The sequence below is a fragment of the Maniola hyperantus genome, chromosome 4 (assembly GCF_902806685.2).
Source record: "Maniola hyperantus chromosome 4, iAphHyp1.2, whole genome shotgun sequence".
Lineage (NCBI taxonomy): Eukaryota > Metazoa > Arthropoda > Insecta > Lepidoptera > Nymphalidae > Maniola > Maniola hyperantus.
In genome coordinates, this window is record NC_048539.1 from 4,415,035 (window position 1) to 4,429,527 (window position 14,493).

Here is a 14,493-nt window from a genome sequence, read left to right on the forward strand (position 1 = left end):
TGCATTGAAACTTTTTTATTAAAATATGTTTTGTTTGTATGCCAACATAGATTAAAATATACATAAGGTATTTCAAAACCAACGTCGGTATTACCGATTACCTGCTTGTAACCGAGTAAGTAATTACGGATTGGTATTGATGTCTATTGAGTCATCCAAGTTAATCATTCAATTACAAAATTAATTTCATATTAAAGTAAGAAAAATGTTGCGAGCGACGGCAGGGATCACAAAACTTGAATCATAAATAGTAAAGAAAAACTAAAATGTCTTTTGAAATAAATTTTCGGTTTTATTTAATGCGATTTCATTGCAGTTAACGAGAGTAATCAAAAGTCATATTCCTAGGGTACCTACTCGTGCTGAATGAAATAATTTAGAAAGCCGGTTAAGGCGCCGACAGTTAAGGATTCCTGTAGAGATCAGATATAGCAAAACTTTAATGACATAAAGATACGAAACCGGTGTAACATAGGCGTGAAATGCATCTGAAATCGATTTCTAACATATTTTCAGCAACTCGTTCCGACAAACGCTAGTAGGTCGCGCAGTGGTGCAGTACTGCAACAAAACGGAAACCACTTCCTTATCTAACCACCGTCGAGTACTTCTTACGTACGTACTATCTATACCTAATGCAAGACTATCTCAAAAATAGTCAATATCTCGTCAAATGTTCAAATACTGATTTTAAAACCCACAAATAGCTACTTCGTAGGGAAAGAAGGAAACAAAGCATTAAGGATGCCAAGGTGGTGAAAATATGAATATATTAAACAGTAATACGAGCAAAGTAATCACACGCACGCAACAAAACGTTACTACCCCGCACACCTGCAAGAAATATATTTGTAAAACCAATAATTCACCTACGTACACGTTAATTTCGGTTCATTTTCTGAACAATAAATTTGAAGGAAAAGTATACTATTTGGATATATTCATGGTACATGGGATAGGGTGAGTTAAGAAATGCAAAGTATATGAATCAAAACGATGAAAAACTTACAACAACGACGAATGATGGTATCCAGGAATAATATAATTATTAAAAACTTCGGAGCTTTACCTCTGAACTTTTAATTAGGAACCTTCTATCTAGGGTACGCACCGCAGTCGAAAATATTGCATCAGAGATTTTACCGTGATTGCTCCCATATCAACATAATATTATGACTGACTGGTCTAGACTGTAAATTACAAGAATTAGAAAACAAAGATTGCAGTTGGAACCAGAAAATGATGTTTTCATCGACTAATAGAGAAAGCTCTTACTATAGCTTACTTTTATAAGTAGAATTTTGTAAATTTGAAATACTCAAATTTAAAACTAAAAGTGAAGAAAGCGTAAAATTAAATAAATAATATGTTACTTTCTAAAGTTTCGTGAGTGTACTGATTTACTTTGTACGACTTTTTATTTTGGAATTTAGGAAATGATAAAAGTTATCTACATTAGCAAAGTGAAATATTTTAATGAATGCTGGTACAATGTTAATTAAAAGATAAAACTTTAACTACTGCTTTAGTTACTTTTACAGCAATCATTTTACTTGCAATGTCTAAGTTAAAGCCGTTAGAAGTAGGTACATCGACCTCTAACGGTATTTTGATCTCAATACCATATTTTTTTCTTCAGCGTGGGTTTCAAGATTCTGTATGACGCACAGGTGGAATTATGCTATTTTTTCGTTAACTAAATAAAATAACCCTGAATAACGGAACCTTTGCAATCGAATGTCGGCCTATAACGCAGGCTTCTATGGGGTATGCAGAACGGAGACAGTGAGATGGTCGAGGTGAATGTACGCACAAAGTGTGCCACGAGCCGGAGAAATACTTCGGAATGGATACCGTTAGTGGAACGCGGTCAGGCCGCCAGCGGTACCGCTGCTCGTGTCCACAACATCGCCACTTAATCGCTTTCGATTTAATACACTAAAAATATTGCAATTAAAATTTTGCGTTTACAGTTTCAACAGACAACAAAATTAATGTGGTAGTCAATTAGGTGGGTAAGCTGGTATCAAGTCAGATCGAAGCCTTGTTAAGGTACGGACGCTACGTCAGCAACTTGTTCTAGCGTTGTAATCGGAGCGTTTCTAATATCCTCGCTTTGACTCGGTTTCACCGCACGCTTCTTGCCTTCGTTCTTATTTATTCGTTTTGCGAAATCGTTTGAAATCTGATACCATTCAAGCGAGTTATTGAGACTCTTAGATTCTCACGAAACTTCACACGGACTTCTTGCAGTCTGCGTTACCTATTGAATTTCCCTATTATAATACCCGGTAGATTGAGGTCGATTTCGAGTTAACAGAAAAAAGTAGTTACGTACTTCTTGCTTATTATATGCAATTGTATATTATGTGAAATAAGTCTTATCTAAATATTTTGTTTAACATTAAAGTGTATGGTTCAGTGAAAGCAGTCTTGTGGTAATGAGAGTGTAAAGCGGGGACAAATGAATATTTTTCACAATAATTGTTGTGGGTGCAGCAGGTAAGGCATGAAGCGCAGCGGGTGGCGCGCGGCGGGCGCAACAATTTGCATCACAAATGCGGGTGGAGGCCGCGCTGCGCCCCGGAGCGGCGCCCTACGCCCGCGCTCCACTGCCGACCAGCGCGGCTTCCACCCAGATCAGACAATATCACAATCAACGTCGCGTGGACGCTTTTTGGCCGTTATGTGATTGTCGATTGTGGTTCGCCATAATCGCAACTAAGATTTATTTCCAGCTGCAGTTTCTGATTTCTATTTTCAGCTTCATGAACTTTGTTCGGTAATTAGAATATTTGAAAGGTTTTTCTACTTTGAATAGGTTGTTTATTACAGAAAATGTGTCTGATTTTCGAGCCAAAAAGAGTCGAGTCGACAATGACACAACTTCGTAAAATTAGCTACAGTTTTATTGTATTAATAAAATCCTATGATCTAAAATGGTCGTTTGTCCTGGAAGTGAAAAGGTAAAGGCAAGTAAAAGCAGCCGAGTTGAGAAGCGGTGAATTAATAACGAACTTCTCCCGCGACGCGTGATGACGGCCGACAAGAGTAGCGCATTAGACGCCAACACTGAAACTCGCCAAAATCTCTTCCTAATTATCGCTCTTTATTTTCCCCCGTAATTTTTATTCAAAAATAGAATAATACATAACTTGTTACTTAGACTCGATAAGAATGATCGTTAAAATTTTTCCTTGGAATAAATTTAAATTGGTAGGTATAGCTTGCTGCTTGTCGAAATATTTACGAGCGCTGTTTAGTATAGAAGTCAATTTTGTTCCTTAAGAAAGTCGGTTAAAAACGAAAAAAAATCCTCGTGTCCACAAACAATACAAATGAACAATAGTTTGTTAAATTCAAGTTAGAAGTTTTGCGGTGAAATATGACGACTATCCGCGGTAAACGATGCAATCACTGGCGGATTTACAAGACTAACCTACCTCGTCTGTCATTCCACCTTCACAGAAAAAAAATCTTTACCCAAAGAGAAGTTCGTTTTGGACTTTTTTGTTTTGGAACTTATTGTACAGCAAAAGGTACAGGGTTTTGTATTTTAGTTTGTAAAGCAAAATATCGGATTTTCTATCCCAAAACAGCAGCCTCAAACTTAACGTACCTACGTACGCGTACGTATATAAAATCATGTAGGTGCACAGCGCCAAAAACGCAAAATACCAAAATTTAAATGTTTGGAAATATGAAACTTAAATTTCGTAGTTTAAGGTAACGTGTTCTTAAATATTAACACTTCTTAAACACCTGTATTATATTTTATAGTTTAATTTGGTTTATATATAGTGGTTTTTATACAATTTATATTTATACTACCACAGTGATTTGGCATTTCGCGTTGCGCTTTGACTTTACGCAGTATGCGGCATATTGCGTGCCCTTTTATGTCTTTTGACATTTTGTGTTTTTGGCGCTGTGCGTCTAAACGTATAAAATTAATCACACGGAGGCAACAGGTAGGTATACCTGTAACTAAATCTCTGTTTTAATACCTGCATATTAGGTAAGAAAGGGGTTACAAGATGGGGTTCAATATTGAAATAAATCTCACGTGGAACGACTCGGTTGAAAATTACCCGGTGGCGTAAGGCCGCCGGAATGGGTGGAAAAGCGGCTCTTAATTAAATCAAGTGACACGTCTCGTACGTAGCTTCAATCACACGACCTCAATAAAGTCGTGCGCCCAATGGATCTATCTGCTCCTTCCATGCCGCTATATCTACAACGAAGCTAGTAAGTAGCTACAGGCAAGCAGCCATAGGAAAACGAATACAAACTATCGGAACTATAAAGGTAAATGTAGGGTAACGTATTAATATTCACTAAAGATATCACGACATCTCAAAACCTCTATTCGCCATAATTATAATTAATAATAAAATCTGTGTTTAAAATGTAGTTTCTTTTGAGTAAATATACACTACACACAGACTTAGATTTTTAACCGACTTCCAAAAAGGAGGTGGTTCTCAATTCTATTTTTTTCCCGTTTTATTTTTTTCTAAATGACGAAATTCAAAAAGATGTCGGCAATTTGAAACTTTAAGCTGCAATAATATGGCTACAATCAGGTTTGGCCTTGTTTTACACAAATGTTTAAAACGTGTTTGAAACAACAACATGTTGTTTTTATTTAAAACAAACTGTTTTCCAACCATGGTTACAAAAAATGTAGTAGTATTAAGGTAGTTTTTGAAAACTTCTCTTTAAAAAACCGGCCAAGTGCGAGTCAGGCTCGCGCAATGAGGGTTCCGTACTACAGTCGTATTTTTTCGACATTTCGCACGATAATTCAAAAACTATGATGCATAAAAATAAATAAAAATCTGTTTTAGAATGTACAGGTGAAGACCTTTCATATGATACCCCACTTGATATAGTCACTCACTTCGAAAGTTGAAAATACTAATTATTAGTTCATGACCACAATTTAATTTTTTTTGTGTGATCTGACCCTAAATTCACGGTTTTCAGATTTTTCCCCAAATGTCAGCTATAAGATCTACCTACCTGCCAAATTTCATGATTCTAGGTCAACGGGAAATACCCTGTAGGTTTCTTGACAGACGGACAGACAGACAGACAGACAGACAGACAGACAGACAGACAGACAGACAGACAGACAACAAAGTGATCCTATAAGGGTTCCGTTTTTCCTTTTGAGGTACGGAACCCTAAAAATAAAGCCAAACTTGCCCTCATTATGACGTATAGAACTAAGCTAACAGCTTTCCTAGCTAAAAGTAATTTTTTCTTCAACTTATAGGTAACATGAACTTTAAAAAGTATGACTTTAGATGTATAAGTTTAGATGCTAGTTTTCAACAAAAATTGTAAAAAAAACTTGTCAGAAATATTTTCTCTGTTTTGTGTTAGCAGATCTAAGTAGGAGGTGGTAATGCCAAGTCAACAACAAGCATTGTTCAAGATGTGGATAATAACTACTATCAATTTGTTTTTGGTATAAACAAAAATTGGCAACAATATATAATAAATAATACATACTACATTTAAAATACACGTTTTAACCCTAGATCTAAATGCTATGTGATACGTAAAGTACGTATTTGGAACAATATTTACATCTCAGTAACATGTTAAATTCTAATAGCATTTTACGTGTAACGTTTTACCCTTACAAAAGGCGTTTCACATAAAACAGACCTATATTTTACATCGTAAATACATTTCACGAAAGTTCACTTTAATAAGCTGCCGTCTATGCGGACCCACGCCTCGCCTACCAAGTCACATTTCACGACTAATTTCACCAAAGGAACACGGTTCCCGTAAACAGGATTTTAAGAAGGTAAATCATAATCTAAAGAAATTTCAGTGGAACGTCGTTTACTGGTGAGTTTCTGTCGTATTTCCAACTTTTATTAATCAAAAAGGAAAATATTTCGGCATTTATATTTATAGAAGATTAGGAGTCGTAAAGCTCGCTGGTAACAATAAAAAGGAGTAGGCAGCATGGGCGGGCGGCCGCTCGGCGGGTCGCTGCGGGTTCTCCGATCGCTCTCATTATTTCCATAACAAGTTCACGACAACCGGCCGGCCTGCAGTCTGCGCTCCCCGACTCCCGGTAACGGCAATTAACTGACTAAACGGTATAGTGTTTTACATTGTGATGTTTACCCAACTCTCCAGCGATAATGTCGCTTGCCATCGGACATTGCTACCTTCGCCTCGCATTAATTAATAAAATATTATTAACCCGACCCACCGCACTAAAAAATTAAAACACTCATTATTGAGCTCGTTATAAAGTTCAGTGCATACAGATTGCTTATTTGCGTAAGGAATAGTAACAAGTACCGTTAGTTGTACGAAGTAAGTAAGTAATCACAATGTATTTGAATGAGATCCATTAGTAATAATTAAAGGCACACACAACATAGAGTATTTTCGTAATTATAGCGTCGATATGTATACATAGTACAGAGGGAAAGAAGAAAAATGAGGGCGCAATAAAACGAAAGGGACACTTTACTGTTTCTAGGGCTCATGAATCAATGTGCTCGTAATCTTAGAGGCACATGATACTCGAATGTACTCTTAAAATGTCGTAGTTGGATGCAATCGTAAATTTTAAAAATTTACATTGTAGATCTCAAAAGCTGTTATGTTTCAATCGGACCACCGGAATCCCGGTGCTTTGCGAAGAGCTTTTACAGGTCGGCATGTCGTAACAGCTGGCAATCGCTGTTACTTAAATTAGTTAACAATGACACATATTGCTGGCAAACAAACGGAGAGGAATCCTAAATAGACCGCATGCTATTCTTGATCTACCGTCACACCGGTGAGCGAGCGTGAACTGATTCATCTTCACCTCAAGGTACTCACGTGGAATGTACATATGCGCGCACGCGTCTTAAATTGGCAAATTTTTGTTATCTTATTATCTACATTAAGGGTTCAAGCCAAACCTAATTATTTGAGCATAATTTTTCGAGTTGAGTCGCGTTAAATGAGTCGCGTAATTTATGCTGTATTTGTTTATACAAAAGTTCTGTTTATGCCCCACGGCAACGCAAAATGTTTCTATTGAACGTAGATTACACAACTCACACAACTCGAAAAATTACGCTCGTTTGACCGAACCCTTAATTGAAACTTCAAGGTAGGTACTCGAAATATTGATAGTCGACCAGAGATTTAGATATTACGGCTTAACGGTATAATGTGATCATTAGACGTGTCGCTGGCGAGCAGCGCCCGCAGGCCGCAGGCGTGCACGCGCACGGCGAGCTGTCGCATGTTGCGCAATAGCAGCGCCTCGACCAGGACGTTGATCTCGCGCTTGAACTTGACTAGCAGCAGCATTATATTTTATCATGTAACTTCAAGTATATAAACAAACACCGATTATTATCTGACAATTTGTAATTAAAATTCTGGCTTGATGAGGGTGAGTACTATACTATAAATATTAAAATTCTCGGCTGGAGAGTAGTCGTGACACGAGTATTATCCACAGGAAAATAATTTTCCAGCACGCCAGTGTACCAAACGCTGCCCGGAAATTGTAGGAAATTGCAAGAGAAAATGAATCCGACGGTTTGAGAGGTTCGGCTGAAACGAATGAGACCCTAGGTACTTTACAGGAAAAGCATATTTAGACTTCGATAAGAACTTCATCCTTCGTCCCAATATATATAATGTTAATTTTAGAGCTAATCTGATAATATGAAATCAGATAAACGTGTGCATACAGTATATAAATGACATTAACCTCTTGTGGCGCATTATTTACTGATACAATGCAGTTAACTAGCGTAAGCAGTTTAATAAAGTTAAACATACGCACGATAAGATGTCATTGTTGCACGTAATGTAATTATTCAAGCGTGCAGATATAAGGAATGCGCGAACTGGTATAAACCGAAAAAGAACAGAAATAAAAGAGCTCTCCATCAATCACACGAACAGAGCCCGTGCTTCCGGAGCCAGCTTGGCCGAGCGAAACATTTCTTTGAATAATGAATATACAGGTGGGGATCGTGTACCCCGTAACTGGACGTGATATATGCCGTCGTTGGCTGCATGCATAATTTCACTTATTTTATGTGGTTAATTGTCGAAAATGACCACAAGTGAAATATATTATAGCGCTACGACGCCAAGACAACTAGGTGGCGGCTAATGTATTCTACGGCCCGGGCGCTACGCCTTCACCTTCGCGTTGCCGGGCTCTTTGTGGTGCACGGCGCTGTTCAAGCGGGGTAGCGGGGCCACAATATGCCGGCTCCGCATTATGCATACGTTATACTTGACACACGTTTCATGCAAATCATGCTGGGCTATAATGTGATAACCCTTTTACCACTTAAGGACTTATGATTGTTTCTGACCGATGAAGCTTTCGAAGACTGCAACGTTTTAAATGTTATGTATAAGCTGATGGCCGGGGTTTAGGCACTTGCCAGTAGCATCATGTATTATGTTATTATTTAGATCTCTAAAATGTGTTTGAACTTAATTTATTTATTGAACTTAAATAATATAAATGTAGCATGTCACCCGGACCATAACAACGATTCAATTGACACATCATTCATCAAAATCGGCCGAGTAGTTTAGCCGCTACAGTGGAACACACAGATACAAACATACATACCTACATTCATAGACTGCCAAAATCATAACCCTTCCTTTTGACTTTGCCGTGGTCGGGTAAAAATACAAACTTGAGGCTTTCTAAATGGTATTTTATTGTCACTACGCACACTATTTTTGTACCTAGCTTTACGGCTCTAGCTTCTAGCTCTAAAGACTTTGAGCTTGGAACTAAAAACACACGCACCACGCGAAAGACAGAGAGCTTAAGTTGTAGCTGATAAGAAAGACTATACGGTATAAGATTAGATTTAATTTTAACAAAATTACCAAGCAAAGAATTCGAATATTCAGCCTTTACGTTTGTTTTAACTAACAAAAATAAAAAAGTTTAAAATATAATAATTAATAACGATTTCATTCAATTTTATCAATCCATAGCGCTAAATGTTATTTTTTTTTATATTTCTACGTACAAAGTCAGCATTATTATCTAAAATATATGACTGATCTATCAACGCACAGCTCAAACTACTGGACGGATCGGGCTGAAATTTGGCATGCTATTATGACGTAGGCATCCGCTAAAAAGGTATTTTGAAAAAAGATTTTGAAAAAACCCCTAAGGGGGTGGAATAAGGGTTTGGAATTTGTGTAGTCCACGCGGACCCAAGCAGACGAAATCGCGAGCCTAAGCTAGTAATTTATATAAAAGGAAAATCTGACTGACTGATCAATCAACGCTCAGCTCAAACTACGGACGGATCCGGCTGAAATTTGGGATGCAGATAGCAATTATGACGTAGACATACGCTAAGAATGGAGTTTTGAAAATTCAACCCCTAAGGAGAGAACAGAGGTTTAAAATTTGTGTAGTCCACGCTGAAGAAGTTGCGGGCATAAGCTAGTTCGATATACAAAACTCCTGACTTTTTTAAAAGCGGATTTACGACTATAGGTATTACAAAGAAATCGAACATACTTCGCTAAAATTTATATGGGACCAAGTTTGAAGTATACCCTTTCAAACAAAAATATAATTTTCAAAATCGGTCCAGGCGTCTTCGAGTAATCGGGGAACATACATTAAAAAAAAAAAAAAAAAAAGATTCCGACGAATTGAGAACCTCCTCCTTTTTTTGAAGTCGGTTAAAAATTAACTTTCAAGCCATGCTCACTATCACTGTGCTGTGTGTGCCACTGTGTGAGTGCAGTTTTCGAGATGTCTTTACATGACCTGTACCTTCAACCTACATGACATGACATGACCTAAACGTGCTTCTACCAATAGTGACATCGTATAATAAATAAATAATAATAATATTATGTAGAAACGTACACGACGTAATCAAGATCTTTGTTTAGCATAAACGCAGGTAAATGGGAGAGAAATTTCATAAATTCGTGGGTAAAGCGGTGGATGTAGCTGAAGTGCAGTGCGCACAATCGCTGCAGGTCGCGTTTACAATACCGCTGCATTACAATTTTTCAAAGCAGACACAGGCGACAGGGCATAACAAAAGAGCTAGGAAGGCGCAAATAAACGAGCGCTGCGGCAAGCGAGCGGGCGGAAAGCGTACGGCGAATACGGCCCCTCTTCCTAATATCTAATGTTTAAAGCTAGGTCTTTCCGAGATTCCATTGTTTTACACAATAGAGAAAATAAGTTTCATTTCTTTTGATACTCACTCTTATTCTCAATCCGCCGACTTCCGAATACAGAAATACTATAGTATATTAGTAAAAGCGCTTCAATATCGATAAATATATACTTCGGTGAAAATCTGAGGGAAGCCGGTATGAATAACTTCCGAAATACAAAGGGCGAACTCAATTTGAGTAATGAAACTTTTGGTCTGTAAATACGAACTCTCAAAAAGCTCGGCAAAGCGGTTCGGAAGGAGTATCTCCTCTACATTTAGCGCGTTTTCAGGTCGTAGCAATGAATATGGTAGATCGGGCGGTGCGATATCGCGCGTACGCGGCCGGCTGATGGTCCGTAAAGGCGGCCCGAGTAGAGTTGCAATATTACATACACGGTACACCTATGTGTACTTGCTACTACCTACTTCCACTACCCGACTACTTACTTCATGAATGTGTCACCTCAAGGCGAATCGGAAGATATTATTTAGGTCCGTGTGAGTTTATTATGTTAACCTTTTCTGTTAACAAAAAACATTGTAAACATTGTTTCAAGTTGGCCGGAAAAATATAGTTAATTAAGTCTGTCCAACGCCTATTAGACCAACCTCGAAATTGAAAAACTATGCACGAATTTTCAAAAAATATGATAACCTCGTTTTAGTAATTTACTCCAGATTTATTTTCATTCTGAATATTAAAAAATACAAAAAAATGATAAATAAAATCTAATATAGCGGCCGAACACTCCTTGCTTAGCAAATAACTATTTTGACCACCTACTAATAAGAATTTCAAGCAGGCCACGTTCATGATTTTTAAGTATTTCTGTTAGTCCGAAAATGTAGTTTGAAATGCTTAAAAAAATCCAAAACAGAACAGTTTGTGTGCCTTTTGCTCAGAAAATATTAGAGCTGCAAAGTTAGAATTTAGAAACCTCTACATTACAGACTTTTATAATGCATTTATTTAATACCCTCCTGTAGAGTCAAAAAATATGTTGGTTTACCACCTCTAGGAGGCAGGTATCTCGATGTATTTAAAAATCATATTAAGTTTCTCAGAGCTTTGGAAAAAGCTACCGTTTACGAAATGAGTGCGAAATGGTAGTTTTATGTGGGTAGGATGTCCTCCAACTTAAGTACTTTATTGTAAAATCTCAAACTTTCTAAAGCAATAGTATAAAATTATAAACAAAACTAGCTGATGCCCGCGACTTCGTCCGCATAGACTAAAAAAAATTCAATCCCCTGTTTTACCCCTTTAGGGGTTGAATTTTCAAAAATCCTTTCTTAGTGAATGTCTACATCATACTATCAGCGATTCATAAATAAAGTGCTTAGGGGTATGCACCCTGGTACGTCAGAACTGAAGATAGAATTGATAGATCAGTCAGCCAACTTTTCCTTTTATACATATAGATTAACACGACTCTCGTGAGACAACTAACTATAATCGACCAAGATAATTTGTTTCGCAAAATTCTAGCTTTAGTTCAATGACTACGGAACTCTAACTTATGAGTGACTGACACGCACTGGACCAGTTATTCTACATATATTATGTATATTATAGTAATTTTATTCATCAGGCTTCATAATATTTTAATACCGATATCAAGTTCTTGAATATCTTTTAATATTATACTGACGAAATGATCCTCTGCGCACACTTGTTTACAACCTAGAGAAAAACTAGCTTGTTTTATTATATAAAGATTCGATGCAAATTATATTACTAGGTGATGCCCGCGACTTCGTCCACCAAACCGCTTTGAACCAAAACTATTTTCCTTCCCCAGAACCTATATCTCGGTACCAAACATAAAAGTGAAAAGAATAGTAGTGAAAAGCTAGCAGACACACAGTCAGACAGACAGACAGACATTTTCGCATTTATAATATTCGTAAGTATGATGAGTATAATGATTTCATACGTATTTTAAAGGTATATTTTATTAAAATAAGTAGGTCGGTTTTGTTCTTTTGTCAAACTACGCAGTAAGTAACCATGGGTACATTACTGGTGGGTATCAACATAAACATTTTATTATAAATTATTCTAAATTATTCATTTTCTTGGCGGGTTGGTCACATAAATAGATACATATTTTTTGTTTTTACAGTGAGCAGCATCGTCGTTTTTAATAAGTTAATTTAGGATTGTGATTTTGTATTATAGACAAGGTTCATCATACTATGAGAAACGTGTCAATAGTGCATGTAATCAGTAATGTGTTAACGAATGTAATTAATTATTATTGCATTGGATGTGTATTGGTTGGATAATTTGTTGCAATCTAACTATCTGGCGATTTAAACAAACCGCACTCGCGTCCTGTTAGCGAATTTTCATAAATTAGTATTTATTGACTAAATCGCATCTGAACAAAAACATGTTGAATTATAAATTTATAAACCGATTTTTATTGTACTAATGCCAACATACTTAATATCATGGGTATAAACAACATAATATATAATCTAATCAAATACCTATTTTGGAACTATGCATATTTTATTATTATTTATGCAAGCTAGTTAGATTTAGAATTATAAAATGAGTACCTAACTAGAATTAAGTACAGCAAAACAGACTACTTAAAAAATCTTATTGGAGAAAAGATGAGGGAAATCACAACATTGCAAAAACTAATTTAAAGTTTGTGAACTGCTTTCTTTTCTGACACAAAACCTCTTCAACTCACAATTTGTAATTTGAGATCCTTCCCGGCGCTAGCGGCGGCGGCCACCGAGGTGGTCACGGGGGATAACCACTGGTGTAAGTTTATGTATCGTTTTGGTAAAAGTTTTAGGGAAACGTCCGCTTGGGCATAGGCCCGCTCGAGGCACGCAGCGGTAGCGCCGTCCAGCGCGAGAGCCGGCTCGAGCAGCGCGCCGCCACCCTCGAGGACCACCATTATCGCAAGGGTTCTTTCCGTCACTTGAGAAAACACCACATGCAACAACAATTTCACTTCACAGAGTACGTTCGCGACTCGATCTACATGTCTGGTACGCGGTGCGTGGCGCTCGGGCGGCGAGAGTCGCGGAACTGCCGCGGCGCTCACCTGCCGCGCCGCGCGCCCCGCTCGCGCCGCCCACCGCCGAGTCAACAAACACCGGCGCTGCAGCAGCCCTTCTCGTACTGCACGATCACCGGCAACCACTTTCATCCTACTTTCTCATACACGACACTCGACAACAACAACGCGACGTTGCTCTACTTCACCTCCGATCACTTCAATAATGAATAATTGACGAATACAATTTAGACTGGCAACCAATCAGCATTTTATTTATTGAAATCTGTTAACAATTACTAGGAGCATCCGACAAGTGGGACATGTTTATAACAAATGAAAGCGTAATCAAAGCAAAACAAGTCACAATTGAAATAAATCAGCCGAAGGAGTTTAAAGGCACGAGGCATCAACGATTGCCACGTGACCGATTTCTATAGCCCTCCGCTCTGAATAAATCAAACATTTCGTCTCAATAACCAACAAACTTCTAAACAATTAGGGAACTCTGTAAAATAATTCACGATCCTGTCGAAACATTATGCATTAAATTTTCAGTAACCAATTGCGACCAAATGGTTATAAATACGGTACAGCCTATGGTACTTACCTACCGACATTAATTTATTAGGAAGTAGGTACCAGTAGCAATTGACTCTATCGCATAAAAACTTCGATATCGAAACTGAAAATTATAAGCAAGTGAATATCTATCCTACACCGATAGCGGTTCTAACAACACAAATCCAATTTATAAGAATGTCCTCTGGAGAGATATGTCGCAACAATTTGAAAGTTACGAAACATGTTTTTCTTTTATGGTTTTTGTTCATTTTTTCGTCAGATTTTCTAAACTATTTTTAATGACAGAGCCTTAAGTTTTTTAAGGCGCAACGCCCACCTACAAAGTTCAGTAGAGCCGTGCAGTGTCATTTTTACAACAACTCAAACTTCAGCTTTTTACTTTGACATACGGTTTAAATTGAGTCTCTTCCGGAAAACAAAACACGGAGGAGACTCAAAGACTGCGCTTTGAATTGCCGCCGCCGCGCCGCTATGCTAAGTAAATAAAGCTGAACTTTAGTTGTATTATCAAAACGCAGCGCCTGAGCTCCACTCCGCTCCGTAGGTAGGCTATGCGCCTTATTGCCAGTGCAGACCGAGCGCGCCGAATGACGGCGAGTAGAGACACGGTGCGCGGCGCGCCGAGTGGCGGCTATTGCACGGTTACATGGGAGAATCGGCTTAGA

At 37.8% G+C, this 14,493-nt stretch overlaps 1 protein-coding gene across 3 annotated transcripts in view; it reads right to left on the reverse strand.

Annotated features, from left to right (window-relative positions):
* Positions 1 to 14,493, reverse strand: part of LOC117981976 (maternal protein pumilio-like) — an 82,963-nt gene that overhangs the window by 26,612 nt on the left and 41,858 nt on the right. For 2 of the 3 annotated variants that reach the window (XM_069509775.1, XM_069509773.1), the window contains exon 1: positions 12,929 to 13,411. The exons of the other annotated variant lie outside the window; for it this stretch is intronic. In XM_069509775.1, coding sequence (XP_069365876.1) covers positions 12,929 to 13,396 — 468 coding nt within the window. In that variant the 5' untranslated portion in view covers positions 13,397 to 13,411. Of the gene's footprint in view, positions 1 to 12,928; positions 13,412 to 14,493 lie in introns of those variants that run through there. 3 annotated transcript variants of the gene reach the window in all.